Source organism: Lepidothrix coronata, unplaced genomic scaffold (genome assembly GCF_001604755.1).
Source record: "Lepidothrix coronata isolate B3197 unplaced genomic scaffold, Lepidothrix_coronata-1.0 Scaffold153, whole genome shotgun sequence".
NCBI lineage: Eukaryota > Metazoa > Chordata > Aves > Passeriformes > Pipridae > Lepidothrix > Lepidothrix coronata.
The window spans coordinates 1642189-1665043 of NW_016690333.1; the positions used below are offsets into that span (position 1 = coordinate 1642189).

General features: G+C 37.7%; 1 protein-coding gene across 1 annotated transcript in view; it reads right to left on the reverse strand.

The window, feature by feature from the left end:
- Nucleotides 1-22855, reverse strand: part of URI1 (URI1, prefoldin like chaperone) — a 41370-nt gene that overhangs the window by 14162 nt on the left and 4353 nt on the right. The window contains exons 2-4 of the mRNA XM_017828801.1: nt 15900-15934; nt 11812-11890; nt 9366-9501 (exon numbers count right to left, since the gene is read on the reverse strand). Of these exons, the coding sequence (XP_017684290.1) occupies nt 9366-9501; nt 11812-11890; nt 15900-15934 (250 nt within the window). The remainder of the gene's footprint in view (nt 1-9365; nt 9502-11811; nt 11891-15899; nt 15935-22855) is intronic.

Genomic DNA, 22855 nt, shown 5'->3' on the forward strand with positions numbered 1-22855 from the left:
ATAATATTAATAGACTTGCACTCTTTGTTCAACTCAAAACTAATACAAATGCAAATTTTCAGGAGGGAAGACTTACTACATAAATTAGTTTCAACAGAGGATCTCTAAGACCTTGCACCTACTGGTCCTATATACCCTGAAGGAGCTAAAAGCCTTTGTGAAGAAGTAAGCTGATTTTCTATTTTAAAACTCTTTTCTGAAATCATTAAAGCAATACAAGAAGATGTCTCATACAATACTATGAAGGAGGCAAAGAGATCCTCTCTAACACAGGGTCATCAAAGTCATATTCCAAGAAACTTTTTTAAGCAAGAGCTCACTCCATGAATCTGGCTACCTCCTGCCTCAGCACTGCTTCTCTTCATCAATGATCTGTGATCACTAGTACTGTAGCACATAAAAAACCCTCATACACCCCAAATTATTTATTTTCACAGTATAGAAGTATGGTAGAGCATCCTGCTCTTCCCATTCTACAGAGAGGAATGCGTAATGAGGGACAACAACCACAAAATATTCCAGTTGAAAAATCACTTTCAAAGCAATTCTCAGTATTTTTACTCTTAACTCTCCTTTTCCCTGTTACTTTAATATTTAATTAAGTATCTCTCTGGTCTTGAGGTGAATCCTAAAAAGTTTTAAGTCCATACACAGCTACTCCCCATACAGTTTTATGGCTAGGGCATGCAGTAGTAAATGTTTCAGAGATTGCATTTCATAAAATGATAGGCCTTTCAGATAAGGATGTGTGAAAATATACTAATAACCAGGAAATTATTACAAAATGCCTTTAAGTAGACAAAATGAGTTTGTACTTGTACTTACAAAATAAAATCTTAGTGACTCAGACTTCTGCAAACAGGTTCAGATTCTTCCTCTCCCTCCACACATGCAGAAGAGAGAAATATGCATTAAACAGCCAAGGGAAAACAACTACCACTAAGTGTGTGGGATTACTCTCATCCTAATTTTATCAGATTCAGTATCGTATGCTTTTCTCCTTGTTGATATCTCACAGTGTCTCAAATACAATTCCTTAACAATGTATTACTTGCAGCAAATAGTTCAGAAAGAATTTTACGCATTTTGGAAAAGGCTACTCAAGCAAAGCCCACCCTTTCCAACAAGAAGCACAGCTCAGACTTTGGGAGTATTTTAAAACCATTAACCTTTAAACCAAACAGCAACCTATGTGTCAAATGTGCAGTCATCTCCATTAGTTAGGCTGTTTCTAAGAAATAGCTTAAGATTATTCTACGAAAAAAGCTCTGCATTTGCATTTCCTCCTGGATGAAATACCATTTACAAGAAGTATTTGATGTCTCGAGCAGTGCCAACACAGACCCATCAGAGGACACAGCTCCTTCCACACACAGTCGGGGTCCTGCTCCCCTCACACAACTCCTTTGAGAGCTGCCTCATCCTCCATCACACACAGCAGCTCTTATTATCAGTTAATTCATATAAACATCATCCACAGTTTCTTTTGGTGTATAATGCACCTCCAAAGTCCAAATAAAAGAAAGGTGGTGATAGTTTTCCTACAAAATGCTCCCACCTGTGCCTTCAGCCCTTGAAGGTAGTCTCAGTATTCATAAGCATCTTGTTGGGATTGATTTTTGTCAAGTTGTTATCTTACATTCATAGTAAACGTGCTCAGCTGTTTCTTAAACACCACAAGTGTCTCACTCATTGGCTGCATATCTAAATATTGTTCAACAGCCATCCAGGTTACACTGCTTCTGGAGCACCAGGCTGTGATGCTTCTTTTCAGATGGGAGCACGTTGGTTTGCTCCGTTAGGTAAGGACACTGAGCGGTTACACACAGTGTTTTACTTTAAAATGCTGTACAAGCACTAACTAATCTGTGAGGGAGGTAAGAGTTACTCTCTCCTATTTTACAGATGAAGAAACAGACAGTTTAAGTGACTTGCCCCAGGCCACACAGCACAGCAGCGGACAGCTGGGATTACCATGACACTCCATCCCGGTGTCCCCACTCAGCCCCACCGGGTTGCTCACCTTGCCCTGCCAGCAGAAAACCGAGGTTCCTGCCTGGCCAAAGGAGAGACTTTCCCTTGGTCAGGCCCTTCAGCAAAGAAGGGGCCTCCTGGAAAAAGGTTCATTCACCCAACTGGAAGGCAAGCTCAGGGTTTCGTGTTTTAAATTTGCCACTGCGCACTCTAAAAGCCTCCAACATAATTCACTGAATTTTGAAATGCACAGTAACTACTGAGAAACAAGTCACTCTACAAACTACAGGGGTTTTTTTATTAATTGAGACCCCCATAAAAATATCAGTAGAATAAGAGAGGCTCCACAGTCTCCTCCTCTTACTACCCTGTGGTTTAAGCTTCTTAGAGCCTTTTAAGACGGATTGAACCAGAGGCTGTTGTCCAACTTTGTCACATCCAATAATCTGAGCAAAGTCTGACATGGCTTTCAGGTGAACCCGTGTAGTTCCTATTTACATGTCTCAGCTAAACCACTTGGAAAGATAGTTCAGCCCCACAGACCAGCCAGAGCCTCCAGGACTGTTTTCCAGAACTGCCAAAAGGAAAAGGTATTTGAACCAGAAATCAGGATATGTAGATTTCCTCTACACAGCAGCATTTGAATATTTCCAGGCAGCAAGATCTCTTTACATTTAGATCACTCCTTCCCAGCTCCCTTATTAGTCTGAAAGGACTTGACTGGATTTCCTACACCACGATTAGTCATTTTTAAGAAGCAGCCCTCTCCTTGCTACAAATACACTGGTAGAGGAGAAAATAATTGGGGAACACATTTCATATTGTTGAAATGAAGTCCACCGAAACCAGATTTTACACGACATGACAACGTCCTAATGCCAAACTGACACAAATTCTCATCTATGCGTTTTGGCTTTAATGGGTTAATTAGCCTGGCTGGATACAAATTTTAATTATCTGAGTTTGACATTAATGTCCTTGGAGTGTTGTCTATAAGGATTTGGGGAATCATAGACATTATTTTAGTTACTTCTGGAAACTGTGTGTTACACTGGGATTTAAATAGTAAGAACAGACAAGAATAGTGAGAACAGGTTGATCTATTTTGAAAAGTCAGACTTTGTGAAACAGGACAAACTGAGACAAAGCTGAAGCCTAGTGCACCTCACTAGGTTCCGTTAGCCTTCAGGGGAGTCTCATGGATATATAACAGAAAAAACACACGAAAGTTAGGAAATAATCTCCTTTGAGGATAGGTGATGGGACAGAAATTTTAAATTAAGTATAACAAAGAATTCTGTATGCAATTGAGATTTAGAGTCAGGATCTTCTTGCAGCCTAACACAATTTCTCAAGTAAAAGGTAACCAGGGTTAATACAGTTATACCCAGAGTGTTGATACAGGCCAGGGAACAACCACCTACCTCTGTTACTGACTCAGTTCCTCCAGAGCGAGAACCTGGAGGTACAACCTGAAGGCAGTACTTCAACAGCTGGCATTTTCCACCATGGAAATGCTGGGCTGCCACCATCCCACTCCAGGTGCAGAAGGGAAGTTAGATGGGAGACCCACAGAATAGCATTTTGCATGAAGAATCCAACCAGCAATTTCTAGCCCAATTACAGACCCCTGAACAAAACAAGAATGCCTATCATGCAGTCTGTTAACAGACCATGTTAATGGTACTGAGGCTGGAGGTGAAGTATCATACAAACCAATGCACATGCTCCACTCCTGAATTCTTTTGGAGATGGAAAGGTATTTCCCTGCAAAAGTACAACACTACAGCACAACTGCAAGTACTATTAATGGGTTGAGTTTACGGTGTGCTGTTTGAAGTGCATTACTTATTTTCTTGCTTTCAAGGGTCTGAATAAGTAGATCAATCATCTGAGCATTTTTAAATGTATTTCAATAAATATATATTTAATAAGCAACGGAATTTTTTGTGGCCAATCATTTTCCAACAAACTATCACAGGCTACTTGAAACAAGTAAGATCTGCAGTTCTGCAGAAAGCAGGATCTACTAAAAGCTTTTCAAAACACCCTTCTCTGTTTTTCTATTCTTTCCTGTTCATTTTTCTAGAAATGGATTTAAGAGTTAAAAGAGAATCCTGATGGCTCTATGTGCATATGGATTTAAGCTCTCTTTGTGCTTGCAACAAGACACATAAATTCATTCCTTACAACAGCAACTGCACTAGTCTTTTAAAATGCAATGCAATCCTTTGTGCAGGAACTTTGCATCATTTAAAGACAATTTTCATTCTGTTTCCCACGTTCCCTTGGTATCAAAACCAAAGTCATTTGGATTTTCTTCTGTAAAAATTTGTATAGGCAATTTGGCCTTAGGAACACTAAGTAAATGCACATTTCTCTCTTAGGTTCACACACCTATGTAATTGCTGGAATTATGTGAATATATTTGAATTCCTCCTAAATGAAGAAGGGTGGCATTCAGATAACTCCTCTGTTGTCCAGTAAAAACTGTGAAAAGGTAAGAGTTTCTTTGGATCACAGTATGTAAAACTTAAGGAAAGGAGTCTACGCTTCTTACTTTCTTCCACTGTGTTCTGGTTAAAATACCCAGGCCGTGGTCCTGTGAGAAAGCAAACACCTCCTGGGAACTGCAGAGCAAATTTAGAGCACTTAGCACTCCACTGAATCAGCTCCTAACTTAACAAGGGTAAGGAAGGAACTGATGGAGGTTATCAAACTAAAAAGTGATAATTGCAAAAAATGGTTAAAAAAAAAGTTCAAAAGCACAGTGAGGCACAATTCTCTGGCATGCACAAAAAAGAGCAGAAATTATTATTTTTTTTTTTTAATAAAGAAAAGCAATGGCTAAATTTCTTCGTAACACTGCCTGCACTTTTTGTTCTTTACCCCCAAAAATATGAGTAGGCAAGTCGTGCTACATTCTTTAGAATATTAAGGAAGTTATTTTCACCCTTGGATGAAACACTGAAACCTCTAAAGGCCTCACTCATTCACAGATGGGAAATGGAAAGCCTTCCTATCATGTATTTTGGAGACAATATCCTTTTTTTCTGGAAATGCTGATAAGGAACAAATTCAAACTGGTCCTCATCCTCCCGGATCATCTTATTAAAAACAATGGTATCTTTTAAACCCTGTATACCAAGCTATCGGTCAATTTTGATTGACACAAATATTTGTATTAAAGGTTACATACTGCAATTTACAATTGGGTACTATCACAATACTGTATGTTAATGTAATCAGTATTTTCATTTCATGAATTCATTTGCAGCATGACACTGCAAGGGTATTCTTACATATACTGAAGACACAATTGCTAAGTAGTTCAACAATTCTCCTTTAAGTGGGATTTTTTTTTTAATCTGATAAATTTTTAACACAATAAAACCACTCCTAGTTCTGTGTGCATGTTCTAATTTCCCACCTTTTAAAGTGTTTAGACACTTGGAATACCTAGCATACTGAATTAATCCACAAATATTTACAAGAAAAATCTATTTAATTTTTTTCTATAGTAACTACCACAGGGACTATTGTAATGAAAAATTTCCCATCTTAAGGAATTAATGCGATTACTGATATAGAGAAAAAATGTAATTTATATCATCACAAACACGTAAAAGATATAATCCCATATTCACAAAAAGAATCTTTATTTCCTCTTTGAATACTGAGACAATACAGTCTTGCCTTGAGGAGAACAGAAATATTATGAAGTACCTTAAGCAAGATAATTGTAGGAGAAAAAAAAGTACAATTGCATTATTGTTGTGCTAAACTGTGACATACTTAAAAAGCTAATTTCTTTTATTTTAATGGAATTTGGTGTGCATATCCTTTAATCTACTTCACTATTTCTTCACATTTTTACACACAAACATATGTGTAAAGTGTTTCCCATTATCTGTACTACCTGGTTCATCAAACTGCAATGATTTTAAAACAATTAAAAATATGCTTGGTAATTCCATAAACTTCATTAGATTTATTAACAGTTTGGGGAGTAACTAAACCTCTCAAATGTCAAAAATATGCACAGCAAATCAAAGATCTACTGCAACTCAAATATTATTCAAGAAAACGTGATCAATATTTTATGAAAAAGTAACATTTGACATGAGTGACTGTCCCAAATTTTACCAAATACATTTCAACCAATCACAGTGCTGAACAGTTTGCATCTAAATCAAAAGCTAAGCAAACACAAATGTATCCCCAAAATACAGCTTTCTACAGCTATGTCAGTTAAAGTGCATTCAAAATTCAGTACAGTCACCCTTCAATTATTCCTTTCAATTAAATAAATTTTAACCAAGAAATGAATCTGCTGTGGCTGGGCATTTCTCTGTTCCACAGAAGAAAACATTTTTTCACTCGTTCTCCTTTAAAAAGCAAATTTAACAAAACTACTAAGACAAAAAGGATGACCTAATTAGTGCTAAGTAATATTTAAAGCTTTTATATATAGTACACTCTTATTGCTACCCCTAACTTCCAAGGCTTTATACTCACTGATATTGTTTGATTTATCTGGCACTATTGCTGCTTAAGCATGCAAATTCATACTCTCCATTCTTGCATGCATCCAACACACACAGAAGGAATATAACTGTGAAGGAAATGTCCTGTGAGCCTTGATTAAATTAACTGTTGGGGCACTGATGTGCTCAAAGGCCAGCGGGGCCAGAGGTCTCCAATGGGCAGACCCACGTCAGATTAGTCAAAGGCAGTAACGAAAACTCCTCAGAACCAGCGAGAAAAAAATTCGGAACTGAGTTAGAGGCATCTCTTACCCTTTTCTACCAAAGAGCCAGTCCCAATAGAAAACTTAAACCCTGAACAGATGCTCTCCCACTTCTCACCATTCAGGAGAGTCAGACACACGAGATATGACATGCAATGAAAATGTGTGTCTTGTATTTATTTCCTTATATCTCCTAATTTCTGGTAAAGCACTGAATTACCAGTGCTGTACTAATTAAGTTCATTTCAGTTATCTGAACAGATTTGACCAGCTACTTACGAAAAAACACCCATCTAAATTAAATAGAGTAGTATTAGATTAAAAAAAAAAAATGTAGGTCACTGAAGAAGCAAACCATCAACAAATATTGCCAGCTTTATTTCGGCATGAGCCTTTCTTTGCTCTGTTCAGACCCCAATTCCTATATATCAAAAGCCTTTAAGCACACACTGGCCTTAAGCACATGCTTAAAAAGCTTTGCTGTGTGAGGACCTTCCCCCTGGAGCACTGGATGCTGGGGACTGCTGGCAGTGTAATCCCCTGCACTGAGCGTGCCCTCCTTTCCAGCGGGTGCGACCTACTCACGGAATTTATGTCCAAAACAAAAAGATTATGTACTAAAAACCAAATCACGTTGTGTCAACGTAATGGTAATGCCCAACATACCCTGTAAACTGTGAAGAGCCTCTGCTCACAAAATGCCAGTGAAATCAGAAGTCATACCTGGGAAAATAACTCCAGTGCAATAAATACACAAAAGAGACTCAAAACTAACACTTGCCAAACATCAGTCTTGCACATTTGTGCCAAAAGCAGCCAATTCATATTATACAGCAGTGTCCTACAGGTCTTTCACATACTGTTTTTCAGATCAGAACAAACTAATAAAATCTCCAGTATTCTTCTCTAAGTTGCATTCATTTAGTATGAAAATGGTTTAAAGAGTTTAAGTCAGTTGTGTTTTTTAAGGGAGAAAAGTATATCTAGGGAAGAAGTATCTTTTTTTCAGAATCATATGTACTAATACGTTTTTTATCATCCCAAACTGAAAACAGTCCTTTAAAAAAAAAGTTTTTAGTTAATATCAGTGTTTTGGAGCCTCCCACTGGCAGCCATCACACAGCTGAAGTGAACTATCAGCTGAATGGAGGCTTTATATCCAGCATCAATGTCTATTTTGCTTTAAAAGAAATTAGTATTTCTGAGTTTGTATTTTAAATGCAATTTAAAAGATCATAAAGGAAAGAATCCAGCATTTATTGTGTGTCTCCCAGCAGACTACTTAATGTTCAAACATCTACTATGCAAAGGTCAAATGATTTCACTGAATATAACAGTGACAAAAATATTCTGCAGCACTGAAAAAAATATCAGATGACCAAGGAAAAAGATGTGGATCTGAGATCTCATAAGAGTCACAATAAATAATGTAGATTCAGTTCAGTAAGAAAGAAAATTGCAAAGTTGTGCCATGAGAACCAGATTAAGAAAGATAATAGGTAAAATATACAAATCACATAATTTTGACAGTGCTCTTCATAAAGGAATATTATAAAGTAATACAGCAAATGAATTTTTATAAAACAACACCAACTTTTCTTACACAGATATTGCCTGCACAAAATTGAAAAAAAAAACTTATTCAGATGGGGAAGCTCCAGGGTGTTCTGCTGCAGGCAGCAACATGGACAGCTGAAGTCAAACAAAAATTCAGTGTAAATAGTTGTGGTAGTTGTAAAATACATGGGGCAAAGCTGCAGTGAGCACTCACTCAGGAATGAGACAGATTACAGGTAAAACCAATATGAAAAAAATCAACTCAAATGCTTATCTGAAGCAAACAGCAAAGGCTAATAGGCACCAATTTATTTTCCATTTTGTTGTGCTTTTCCTTCTTTGACATTTACATCAAATATTTTAGGCTCTCATTCTTTCCAACACAAAGAGGTTGCAAAGTGTGCCATGCACAGCACTTGCTGGTAGTCCTGGCTCTTCAAAGCCAAGATCTCACCACCAGCTAAAAAGAGCTGGAAACAAACCCAGGAGCTGCCTGTCTGCCTCTGTGATGTGCTGCTCCCTAAGATGAATTTGGTGGTGATCAACTGCACTTGAACTGGGGAGATCCAGTGGATCACTCCACACCAATGGGCAGGAATGTCAAGGGCAGGAAGCAGAAATGCAGCTGAGCAGCAAGTGAGAAAAAAACCCCAACAGGCAGGAGGAAAGTATGTATAGAGGGAGAAGAAAGCTGGAAAATTATACAGACAAAAAAGCCCAACCAAAACAGAGGACAAGGCAGCAAAGAAATAAGAAACGAGATAAGGGAACAGAATATAGGGAATAAGCTAACTAAGAAAAAAAGTTACATGGTGTCCACTTTCTGGAAGAGAACACAGCATTTGTCACATTAAAGAAAAGTGAAAGGTGCTTTTTAGTTTGGTTTAGCCTTTCTAATTAGAAGTATTCAGTCAACTGTCAAGTAAAGACAGAAAATAAGGTGCTAAATTGATATTACAGCTGAATGAGACTCCTGTTTGTGACTTCACCAAAAAAAGTAAACAGCGTAGATGTCACTAATTTTATATATCAATACAAAGATACATCATTTTGACTATTAAATTATGTTCAGAAGCATACATACGTTTTTTTCTGTGCTCAACCAGCTCAATAGCCTGCTTTGCTGAGCATTTTGAAAACCAGTTGTCCCCAAGCAGAACAGTGACCTCATTGGTGTGGACAAGCTTTCCTGGCATGAAGGCAAGAGGACCAAAAGGTACCTGTCAAAGACACAGAAGAAACTGCTGAAAATCACTAATGAAAATAAAATGTAGACAGTCATACATGTCTTGGGGTTTTTTTAAAAAAAAAGTAAAATACCGAGTTTAAAAGAAAATTCTGCAGAAGTTATTTAATGACTAACCCTTCAGAAATATTCAAATGACCAGATCCATTTGAACTTAGTATTGTACTTACAAAATCTGAGAAGTTGTATTTCACCAGACAAGTTGTTTTGTGACATAAAACTATAGTATAGCTGAATGCTCACATGGAAAACAAATTCACTTAATGCAAACATATCAACCTTGATAATACAAATATTATCATTTGAGTTACTTATTTGCTACATGTAGACTACATTAATTTCCTAATTGCCTGATTAGGTTTGCCAAAATTTTTAAAATACTTGAACAGGTATGGCCGATTCAGAGTTGCTTTTCTCAGTATCTGTCCTGCTAATATTAAGTACCTACAAACTCCAGTGTAAGTCTGTGGGGCTATTAGAAAGCCCACAGACAGTGCTTAATGTCACTCTGCTGTGTTATTCAACAGTTTACAGACCTCAACCTCTCAGTGATGCTCCAACATCACTCATCCTGTAACAGCTCTCCAGGCACACGGACAACAGATAAAAGCAGAACACTTCAGGCAGGAGTACGCTGGTAATAAACACATTTTATAACTTTATAGGTGCTTCTTAAAATGTGTTGGCCCCATTTTAACATGTATTGTAAAGTCATAAAACCAGTGCCCTGTACATAAGACACCTTCTACCAGCCACACTTTACAGACAGGGCTTGGGCAAGTCCTATGGCTGAGGAGGAGCTCTGGCCATCCTCATCCCTGTCCCCTGCACTATTCCCTGGCATCTGACCCTCAGGTCACCTGCCTGGCTGCTTTTTGGCTTCCATCAAAGAGATTAGGAGACCAAAATACAGTTAAATTTAAAATGGATGAGGCAGAAAGGTAAGAACCACATCCACATCAAGTTTTCTCTTTCTTAGGGTAGAAAGAGATCTGTCTCTGACAGTTTATTCCTGCTTTATTCCTCTGCCTCCTTTTTTATTTCCTTACAGCCACTTGCTTTCCCATCATGCTTGTGCTGAAGCAGAGCACCTGGCCTAGTGGGTCTGTCTCCTTTGAAAGCAATCTTCCCTAGCTTCAATATCCAGGAGGGTACCAATGCTTGAAACAGTTCTCCAGCAGGCAGGACCCTGATGTTAAGACTATGCAGAATGTGTTTTTCCTACACGTGTACTCTCCTTGACTTGGTTTTAAAGTAGCAGACTGCACCAGTTGCCTGTTCACTCTTTCTCCAAAATGATGAAAGCAAAATTGAAAACATATGAAAATATTTGGCTAACAGGATAGGAACTATTTATATACATTTAAAATAACAGATGTGAGTTGATATTGCTGCTTTAACTAGAATAAGCTCTATCAAGCTTTTTTTAAAAAGAGGAGGGGTTCTGTGCTTTGAAACAACACAGTCTTTTTGCTTTACATCATGTGGCCACACGTACATACATGATAAATGGATTACACACATAAAATCCAGAGCTGTATCATCAGCACAGGAAAGGGAAACACTTCTTTTTCCCACATGCTAAGTGTACTCCAACGCCTTCTTACTAACAACCCAACTCTATATCTGAGCCAGACTGCCAAGGAAGACAGCAGTCAGGCACTGTGTGCTGAAATCAGCCACTCAGTTATGCACAGGACAACTTCCCTCCCTTCAAAGATGTATCTTGAATTGAACCTGAGAGGGGAAGGGGGAAAAAAGAAAGAGAGAGAAGCCAATTTGTACAAAATTCTGGTGAGCTCAAGCCAACAAGGCAAATTTTACACAGGGAGCTGTGCAGTTGTTAGGGAAGATTCAAAGCACCAGAAAAAGATCGCTATGTCAATAGGAAGATCGGTGGAACAAAAATTAGCAGCACCTTTTTATGTAAAAATCAATGTTGTAGGGTTTATTTCCATGAATCAGGAAATACTACGGCCACTTTCTTCTCAGGAAATGACTAAGTACCGTAATTCAGTCATAATTATAGTTTTCTATACAATAGATTTACATATCAAACATGTCAGGTTTTGTGTTAAGCGTTTATGTCATCAGCTCTCAGCTGTCAGTAACACTGTGATTTATAATGGATTTCAAAGAAAAGAGAAAGAAACAAAAGCAAAGGTTTCACTATTATCATAATAAATGTAACATTACTAAGTAGTAACACCTCACCAGCAGTGCAGGCACCCCATTACTAACAGTTCTAGCCCATTTTCTTGTGTGACCTCTACACTTTACATACCATGATATCATAGGACAGTTTGTCAGGCAATGTATGGAGTCGTTCCTGAAGAGCTTCATAATCGCTCTCCACCTTCTTCCTGTTTGACAAATTCAAATTGATTCCATTTCAGAGATAAAGTACAAAGTTAACGTTTTTTCTGCTAGAAAATCAACAACACAAGAAAAATAAACTACTTTACTCTTAAACACATGCAGTTGATAGATTAATAACTTATTTATAAAAGACATGGGATGACAAACATAATAGCTGGATTATTTTCTAATAATGTGTATTAAGATAGGTACATGATTCTTTTAGTTTGTGCATGTCTCTTTCTGAATTTGAACTTTCCATGGTACAAAGAATCAGTTCTTTCACTAGGATCTCACATATCTCACTCCAGGTTCAAATTAGAGTTATAACACCACCAACATCTAGAAAAATGACTGAAAATCCAGTTTATATTTTATAAGAGGCAAATTCTTCAAAGTATCAGTTGTAATAAAGAACTCATGACCTCGGTTTGAGCTGAATCAATCGGCAACATTTTAATTAATTCTGATTTTCACATGAACTTCATGTTCCTATCAAGAGTCAACATTCCTGAAAGGTGGTTCGACCACCAGGATTCTGTCCCATCTTAAGCCCCTGACAAGGGACAGTACAGGTGAGGAGTGTCCCTTCTGCTGCTTCTCTATCCAAAATGTAAATAAGGCTCACACTACATGTTGCTACCCAGGAGAGAAATGGCTTGGGGAACTGAGGCAAAGTATTCCCAGGGCAGACACCTGGTTCTTCACAGGACTTTGCAAGATACAGCATTTCAATGGCTGCAGGGATTTTCCTTTGTGTGCAAAACAAGGAACTACACACCCTCCAAAAAAAAGCCTTATTCTGTGAAGACATTCTTAAACACCTAAATTTGTCTGGAAAGAGTCTTTTAATGGACCACTGCCATTCTGAAGATGGTCAGAAATCAGCTCCTGCACGAAGGAGCTGGCATATAAATGTCAGGTTTGATGATATTGTTTACTTGTACTTCAAAATAGTAAACATATATATGGCAGTAAATTCTGCAATAAAAGGCAACTGAAAGCACGGAGCAGCACACTTAACAACGCTGACCCAAGATGCAAATTACAGGTTTTCTGGGGATGATTCAGGAAAGCAATCTATAAATGTGCTGAAAAATGAATGTCATAGTTGATAACACAACTCTCAAAATATTACCATCGATTTTCTCAGATGCATAAGCTGAGTGAAATCTTTTTCAGCATTCATTATGAAAAATTATCTGATACTCTTATGTTTTGACTCATTTGCTTTACAGTTTAACTTAGGTGTAATCATCCTACTTTATACCTATTTAAAGTTGCTGAACTCGTCCCGAAAAAAAATTAATTTAGGCTTTTATGCCATTTGGACATTAAAAACGTATTCCACAGAAGTGATTTACAAAAGATGCTTGCTACTGCTTTGCTCTGACAGAAGATTTCTCCCAGACATTTTAGGCAAGTTTCTCTGTCCATTGCCCACATCAGAGTGAAAATATAATTCACTTCCTTCAAAGGGGAAGGACAAACTCATGAATCATAACAAAAATCACTGAGATGTTTTGGGGGAGGAAGGAACATAATGACAACTTGGTGTCAACAATAACAATCAATTACTTAATGCTATTTACAGAGTCCAGCCTTTGCCTCAGAGAGATCTGGATCTGAGAAATGGACTCCAACCACTCACTGAAAAACAAACACAATCCTGTCCCATGTCTCAAATGATAGAGAGAGAAGCCTCCATGGCAAGAGAATGGAATGAAAATTCCCCCATTTGCAGCAGAATTAAACATTCCCATCATTTCATGGCTGAAAGTCACTCAACATTTCTTCATTAATCTGAAAAGAAGACACTGCCTTTAAGGTCTGACTGCTGCCCATTACTGAATAATCTGAAATCAGGAGAAATCAGCTGCCACAAAAGCCACGTTGCTTTGGAGAGTGGACTTCTTTTCAGTGGGACTGCTGCCCTTTGCTGAGCAAAGCTCCACCACGGGAATCTCTAAAAGCAGGGCCACATCCTGAACTGGACCACCAAGATAAAATTAAAATTAATCCTTTTAATTAATTGGCCTGAGAGAACATTACTTAAGGACGGAAGCTGACCTCCCTCCTTACCTAAAGCTGATGGTCTCACAGGCTCTGGGGTGTGCCAGTGCCACGCTCTGTCCCAGGAAATGAAGAACTAAAGTGAACAGGGAGGAATAATCCTGGGACTACAGCTATGAACGTGCCCCTAGCAGGGGAAATGCATGTCTAGATATTTAATCCCATACCAGACCCATTATTGGATTCATGCTTTAGAAATGTACTTCAAAAAGTGCACTGAAAAAATTAAAAAGAAAATAATTTAATGGAAATATATTGAAGCTGAGCATTTTAAAACCCTATTGTTATTCACCCAATTCTATTTAACATTCTTCTGTGTCACTGACTACTTAAAAGGTCTTCTATGAACAAATTACTCAGTTGAAACAAGAGCACTCAGCTCTTGCACAATCAAGACCTAAATAAGGGTACTAAATTTTAAATAATTTTTTATAAAGTGAAGACTGTACGGATGCTGTGCAAACTGCTTTTCTATATAAAAGATATCAGTAAGCTAGGTTGTTCTTTAGACATTCTGTGCCCAAAGCCCCCAGGGTCATGGGGTCATGACCAGAGTTTGCACAAAAGCAAACACAGGAGGCAACTTCTCCTTCCACAGCCAAGCCTCCCAACCCGCTCCACAAACCTCTGCCATTTTAAAAAGGGGAAATAATGGTCACAACTTTCCAAACTTTTAAAAATCTGCTCAAATTCCAAGGCTTTCTGTCAAACAGTTTATTTCTGAAAAATATTGTCTCTCAGTGAAAGAATGTCCATGCAGAATTTCACGTGGGATCAAATAGGTACAGACACTGCAAAGCTCCTGAGAAAGTGCACGTGCTGGAGATACTCTGCCTGCCTTCACCACAGCAGCACCAGTAGGCACTTCAATAATATTTCCCTTATTGAAAATTAATGCAGCCTCTGAATTTTAAGCATAAATGAAACATATTAGTTTTAGATTATTTTTGCGAGCCAATAGTCAGAATTTAATATGATGATGTGTATAGATTGCCTTGATTTTTTTTCCCTCTTATCCAGGGCTTGCAGCCTATGTGCATTTAAACTAAAAACATTTGATACACACTAAATATAAATTATTTGCTTGGAGATCTTTCAGGCATGAAGAAAAAGCCTCTTAAAATAAATTTAAAATATTATATGCTTGATGGTGTATAACCAAAGGTTTAATCTCACCACTAAAGGGGCAGTTGCTGTGATTCTGCAATAACCCTGCAGACAATAATCAAGACAGCTCCTGTTGTTCTCTCAGTAAAATCATGGTAAACACAGCATGGATATATCGTAATTTGATATCTGTAAGATCAACTGTTATATCTCACAGTAACTCATAATATAAGATTTCATTCACCATTAAATGTACATTTTCCTCAGATGCCATACAAAACTATTATTTACTAGGCATGTTTTCTATTAACCATAGATTGCCAACAGAGAAAAAAGTGCCCAGAGATAATTTTTTTTTACATAACAAACCATTTCTTTTAAGTATTAAAAACTAAGATTTGGCACATTCTTTACTGGGGAGGGGGGAGAGGGAACAATGAAACATTACTTTCATGTTGTTTTAGCACATGAAGAGGAGCGAGCAGAATTTCCCTACTTGCTCCATAGTTAGAAAACAACAAGAATAATTCTACCCTAGGAGCACTTTTTCACCAATCAGGCAAATTCAGCACTCATCCCACAAGGTTACTTGGGAAAAAATGACGAATGNATAAACAGTAAAGCTCACTGTATTTGTGATTTAATGACATCAGTGAGAAATATATACATTTTAAAGAGAGTGCATTGCAACAATTCTGAGCTATCGCTAACTATAATCCCCAAAACATGCTAGCAGGATTTGACTCTCATCTGAATAAATAGCAGTACTTTACTAAAATATAACTAGGTTACTCATCAGTATTTTAAGCATGTAATCAAACATTTTCTACTTACCAGTGCTGGATTTTTTCTTGGCAGCTAGTGACCACCTGTCATTAAAACAGATAACTACTCATGAAAAAAACAAGGCTAAGCACACAGCTGCAATGTCAATGCATCAGAAACTAGAACAGTAGCTTTACAGATTTGGTGGTGCCTCTATATACATTTTTATTTGTCAAGGCAAAGGCATGTGAATGGTCGTTCTTAAGCAGCACACTTTATCACACACTAATGCAGAGTGATAACCACAGAAAAAAATTACAGCTTTTCACTCCATATTTTGGTACAATACCTGCTCCATATCTATTACGTGACACACCATCTGAGATAAGTAGCAGTTTGTGCAATCTGCCGATCTATTTTCAGTGTTACATGTTTGCAGAATAAGAAAACAACATAAATTATAACAAGACATCAATGTAACTTCCACACTCAGTCATTAAAAACAAAAACAAATGAAGCTCACAGCACCAAAAACATTTTTCCTCTATCAGTACATCAACAAATGTTTCCACTGCCCATTTTAACTTGAAAAAGCACAAATTAACTTTGTGCTGTATAAATACATGGATATTTGACACCATGATGGGCTGCTGGCTTTCCTTCTGTTCTTGCTGGATGTCAAAAAAGCAAAGTTTTAATATGAATATTTCACTTACTTCCTTATGCCACAGGCTTTCCCAAGAGATACAAAAGAAATTACAAAATAAAGCACATTGTTAAAATTTAATACTTTTTTTCTTTTTTAACTGTATTTTTTAAACTAAATATAGACCAAACAGACAGGATGCTGAAACCTGTGACCTTCTCTGCCACAATTACGTGGAGATTTTGTCTTTCAAAACATATTTTGATCTCTGAATAATGGTTACCAAAAATATACAAACAATTTCATTCAATTATATGAAATGCAATGAAGCCATGAGGCAGTTAAATACGTCTAGACATCTTCTAAATATAAGCATTTTCTGGATTTTTTTTTTTTTACAAATTTCATTTTTCCTATAGCCAAAATAATACTAACATTTGAAAGCAATTAATGAGAAAATTTGCAGAGAAAACAATAACATACATTCAAGTATCACTGAAATCACTGGAGCAGATAATTCTTTTTTTTTTTCGAAACAACAGAACGAAAGACAATTTTTTTTTTCAGTTAGCATATGTGCAGCTATTGCAGAACAGATCTCAGACCCTGCACTTTCTACTCATGTAGGAGAAAAAAAAAAGGGACTACTCTGTGAGCTAGTAATTCTTTAAACAGAGTAAAGTTCTTAAATGAAAAGGATCAGCTCTACATTTGTGGTTATGGTATTTCATAATCCATCAGGATGGCCCAGGTAGCTCATCCCACATAAGCCAAGTTTAAATTTATCATTTGCTTTCAACTCCTACAAATCAAATGCCTAGCAAATATCTTTCTTAATGTGCAAGCTAACTATTTTTAAACTTAAGAGTAAATATACAGGCTTGTACAGGACATCAACCCAGGAATCTAGTTCGTACTGTTAATATCAAGCCCATTTGAAGAGTAAAGTTTCTGCAGAAGGTACAAATCACACAGCACAGCAACATCTGATAACAATGCTAACACACACTGGAGCCCACCACTGACAAGTCAAAGAGTCAGAGCCTATTCTACCCACATCCTTCATCCTTTCACATTTGGCAGCGATTGTGGAGTACACAACATAATTTAGCACACAAAAATGTTTATGAAATCCTTTAAGAAAGTTCCAATTTAATTGCCCCGTTACAGATGAAGATGGAAAAGACAGGAAGCTTTCCATTCCCAATACATGACTTTCCATGCATGAAGTGAGCTAAAAGCACAAAAAGAAAAGCCCTGCAAACCATAAGAGCAGCATGTTCATTAACCTCTACATGATAATCCTTTCGTAGCTGCATATTAACTAGTTACATATTCATAATCATTTACATTATTTAGAGGACCTTCTATGAAAATTTCCAGGCTATATCCATTAGTTACAATGTTAAAGGTTACAGAAGATAGTCTCCTTAATGTTTCCAGGAAGCTTTTTTTAATTAGTAAATATGTAAATTGGGCACATATGCTTTTTATGTTTTTAAAAAATAGTCCATCAGTAAAACAGCATAGGGGAATATGCTGTTTCCATCACCCTTTATCCCCCTTAAAAAAAAAAAAAAAAGAGAAAAATCAATAACACCAATCAATTTTAATTTAATTCTTCTTCTTTGATATAATCTCTCTTGAAGGGATACTAAAGGGTGGAACCAACAACAAACCTTTTCGTTTCAGTGGCCAGCATAAAACGAGACCTTTTACAGAAGTGCTAAAATATACCACCTTAAAAATATTGCAGGCTGCACTTCTGGAACTGAAGTCTATTAAAAGAATAGAGAGAATAAATATTGAAAAACAGATGGAGATCAATTATGCATATGTCCTTTATTAGGTCAGTCCCACTGTTTGGATAACAACTGGTCTTATCACAGCAAAGAAACAAATAGCTAAATATATAAACAAATCTTTGATTCTTTGCCTTTAATCAAACACAGGAAAATCATTAGTCTATCTTCCACACATAATTTATATTTAGCGTTACAATTAAAGAATGAAAATCCCCTTTAGGGTAAATAAAATAAATGACCTGTTTGTTTGTTCACTTGAGTTCAATTTACCTGGACACCTAGTGTCACCAATTATGCACTACTTTTAAGACATTGTGGTGGAAGTGGTATCAATAAACTTTGAATTCTGCCCTTTTAGGCATAAAAGTTTGTGAATGCACATGGTTATCAGTGGCTTATCTGCATACTAAAATGTCTATTAAACTATTCTTGCAGCAAACTTAACACTACCAAATAATGGGTCTGTTTTTTAAAACACTGTAGGAAAACACATTCTCTAGTCTTTAAAGAAAGCAAATGGGCAAACACCTCGTTTCCTTCTTTTCCACCTTTAACAGCAACTTGTTAAAATTTTGTGCTTCTCAAGCCCCTGACTGGACAGAGCTCCACAAGCACCCCCTCGGGACACCCCTGCACACCTGTAACACAACGTGGAATTCCTCCTGGATTGAAAACTGGACCATTAAAGCTGGAGATTATGAGCTGGTTCTGCTCTCACTGCTACTAGGTTGAGCTATTTCAAAGCAAACCCATGTTGCTGCTTTTAGGGAATCCCCTGTTTCTAAGTGTTACGAGCAGAACATGAGGATCAGCTTCAGACCATCACTTCCTACATGTGCCCCAGTCCCACTGTGCCAATCTGATCACAGGGCACTTTTCAGGCTGGTGCAGACTCCAAATCCAAATCCCACCTCCAAGCAACTCCTATCAGACATCCAAAGACTTAATCAGCTGACCAAAGACAAAAAATTCCTTCTGTCTGCAACATATTCTCTCTTTCTAGTCCATCTATTTATACTCCACCTTCTCCAGGATCTTCCATCTGAAGAGTTCAAAATCTCTTCCATGAATTAAAGAAGCAGTGCACTGGTTCTGCAGGCTGAGTAACTTAACCACTAACACTGCTCAGGGCTGGGAACTGAAACCAGAGCTCCTAACTCAGCAGCCAGGCACTACAATCGCTTGCAATGTTTCCTTGGCAATGACAACAGGCCAGAAGGATACTGGAGCACAAAGCAGGTTCTTACCTGTACATGCCCATGGGTCTCTAACCTATTCCACATTACCCCACCTCTCCCCAGCAGGTCTTCACCCTTCTGTACAAGGGCACCTCTTTCCTACATCTTATTTTTCCTTACCTGTTGATTCTGTCTGGATATTACTAACAGCTGAATATAATTATCTGAGGTGCTTCTGATTATCAAAGGGGTGCACAAATAGTGCTGTCCTCTCCATTCCAAGACTATTTTGTTTCATTGAGGCACTTCTCCGAGGTGAAGTGCATGTGTGCGAATCCTTCTCTCTACTAAGAAGCTGGGCACTCACTGCCCACAAAGGTGCTGGGTTTAGCACATCGAGGGCAATTCTTCTCTCTCATCTCTTGTGAACAGCAAGTAGGCAAGTTGCCAAGTCAGAATCTTATTTATGTCTCAGCTTATGAAAAAAACCTGTAAGCAATAGAGCTGGTACTGGTATCACCTGCTGGCAATTTGGGGTACCAGTGCTAAACCTGCTGTATCCAAGTCACGCAGTTATGGTCAAGTCCAAAGAAGTAGAAACTGGTATTTTTAAGATGAAAGTAAATTTCAGTGAAAATGATGAAAACAAAAATGCCCCATCAGATTAGGAAGAGGTCCTAAATGAACAAGAGGCCATTTCCACACTGGTGGGTATGAACATGGAAATATGCAGCACGGCACAAAAGCAAAGCTGCTGTTCAAACAAACTTCAAGTTAGGTATCTAAGAGGCCAAGCAAGTGTCTGCTGTTTCTACATGCACATTTGAGTATTCTGCTTCAAAACTGTGGCTCACAATCTGGCTGGTCTTCTGAAATCAGAAACTAGGGACACAGATCTAATCCCAGCTCTGATTTTGTTTCTTCTATATGGCCTTGAGCAAATCACAACCTCTCAGTCTACATTTCTTCATCTGCAAAATGGGGATAATAGTATTAACCTACCCACCTCAGAGTGTTTAATGATGATTAATTAATGTGAGAAAAGCACTCTAAAGATGTAAGAGCACTATATAAGTGATAAAGCATTATTTACCACTTGAAAAGTAATCTGAATAAAATCAGATATGCAAGTAATTTGTTTACATGTAGCAATAATATAATTTGTGACTATTTAATCTTGAATTAGTCTCACTTTAAACATCCCTTTCAATCACATTTCCAGTTACTTAGGGAAAATGACAGTATGGAATACTTTTTGTGGAAGCAAAGCAAGTAATGAGGTGGTAATTAAAGTAAGGGTCTAATAAAGTCTAAAGCCAATGATTTGCCTTCAGGAGACTGTCCCTGCCATTTGGGACTGTGAATATATCTCAGCTTCAAGCTTGGTTCTGTTGTTCAGAACCTTCCACCAGCCACAGTGGAAGTGTATGCTGGTTTCCTGAAATGCAGATCCACCTTTGCAAGGTTCACGATAAATCCAAGATACTACCGACCTCCTTCAGATGACTCCAGCTCTGCAGAGTTTTAACTGCTTAACCTTCCACATGCAAGTATTTACTGCAGTTGATACATGCACATGAGCTGCCTCCATCTCTAAATGTTTGCAGTATCAAAACCCACTCTTGCCATGCAACTCATGCACGGGATTTCCTTGTTGCACCCCTAGACCCTAAAAGTTTACCAATGAAATAACCAGTTCACAGTATAACTTTATGTTACAGAAGAACACTATTGGGTGGTCAAATATTTAATCATCTCTTAGTAACAAGGATGTAACAAGCCACACACAAAATAAACATTTAAAATGAATTTTCATTTTTTCCTCTAGGAAACTACACAGTACTTGCCTAAAACACAGCAATCACTGATGGAGAAAGACAGAATTAACATTTGCACAATTGTTTTTCCTAGAGCCCCATTTTCAATCAAAAAATGAAATAAAACTATTAAAAATTCTTCAGTCTGTTGGCACACTGTATGATCTAATGGAAAAGGAAGAAAGCATTTCTGAGTTCTCATATTAATTTATTAAATCATATTACTCAAAAACACTACATTTCAACAAATTATTTACATAAATCCCCCCTTGGGTGGAAACTTCTGCCTTTTGAAGAAATGCATCTGGGAAGAATACTGAAGAAAAAGAGAAAGAAATTTGAATCATGGCAAACACTTATTTCTACAGGAAAAAAGTCTTCCTTAGAAGTATAACCATAATTTTTTACCTTTCTTTAGAAGAAAACAAATGAAATCTACTATTTTTATTTTAATTGTGTACCCACACGTGGATCTTCCAGTTTAGTAGAAAAAGTAGTATATAGGTATTATTTATTAATAAATAAAGACTAAATTCTGACTGAAATGATTTTGGGGAGCTTAAAAATTCTACACAGCAAAAATCCCACAGAGCAAAAATCCCAAAGGCAGCAGGGCATGTTCTGCTAAGCGAGTGTTTCAATAGCTCCAAACCAACTGGACTGGTGCAAGCAAGGAACAAACTGGAGCAAGGTCTTGTCCTTTAGGAGCACCAAGTCAGTGCCATGTCCTGTAACTTCATCTCCACACCCAGCTAAGGAACTCGTAACTTTATATTTTAGCTTACGTCAGGTAAACATATTCCTGTGGCTACACCATATCCAGGCTGGCTCAGGCACCACGGGAGCAGCAGAGCAGCACAAGCACAGAACTCCCACAATCTAAGCAACTGAACATATCAAGCAGGTTTTGCAAGCTTGGATGTAGTTTATGGTGCAACAACTGCGCTGCCAGCAATACCTGAGCTTAACTAGTTTAAAATTGCCATGGGCTGTGGCACCTCCTCACAGACATACCTGCAGGCTGTGGTTCAACCACAGCCACAGTCCTGAGTAAACAGGCATCATTCCTCCCTGTCTCCTGCTACTCAGTTCCACTGTCTTACCCTTCCAACCTGACACAACCTGCTGGCAGACATTTGTAACCTCATTAGGGTCCCACATTGGCTGAAAAGTACTCCAGAAAGAGGAAGCAAAAAAGCAAAAAGATCAACAATTAAGTCTGGTTTTCTGAATCCTCGCCCAGGTACTGAGCAGTGTCACAAATGTGTCACCCTAAAACTGCTAAAAGGCTGAAAAAAGCAGACACAGACAAAAATAATAATAAAAAAAAGCTAAGATTAAAAAGTTGTTCAAATGAAAGTCATGTGGACAATTCATGTGATGATTTATGAAAATTTTGAACAAGTGTCTGAGCCTATTTCTCACAACTGCTCTGACCTGATCATGGCTCAAAGGGCCAGTCCAGTTTCCCCATCACTGCCTCTCCTGCCACATTCGTGCTGGCATCTGCCATGACCATTTTGGCACATGTTACTGGATTCCTCTCACCCCACAGCAGCCTGATCCCAAGTGTGTTAGT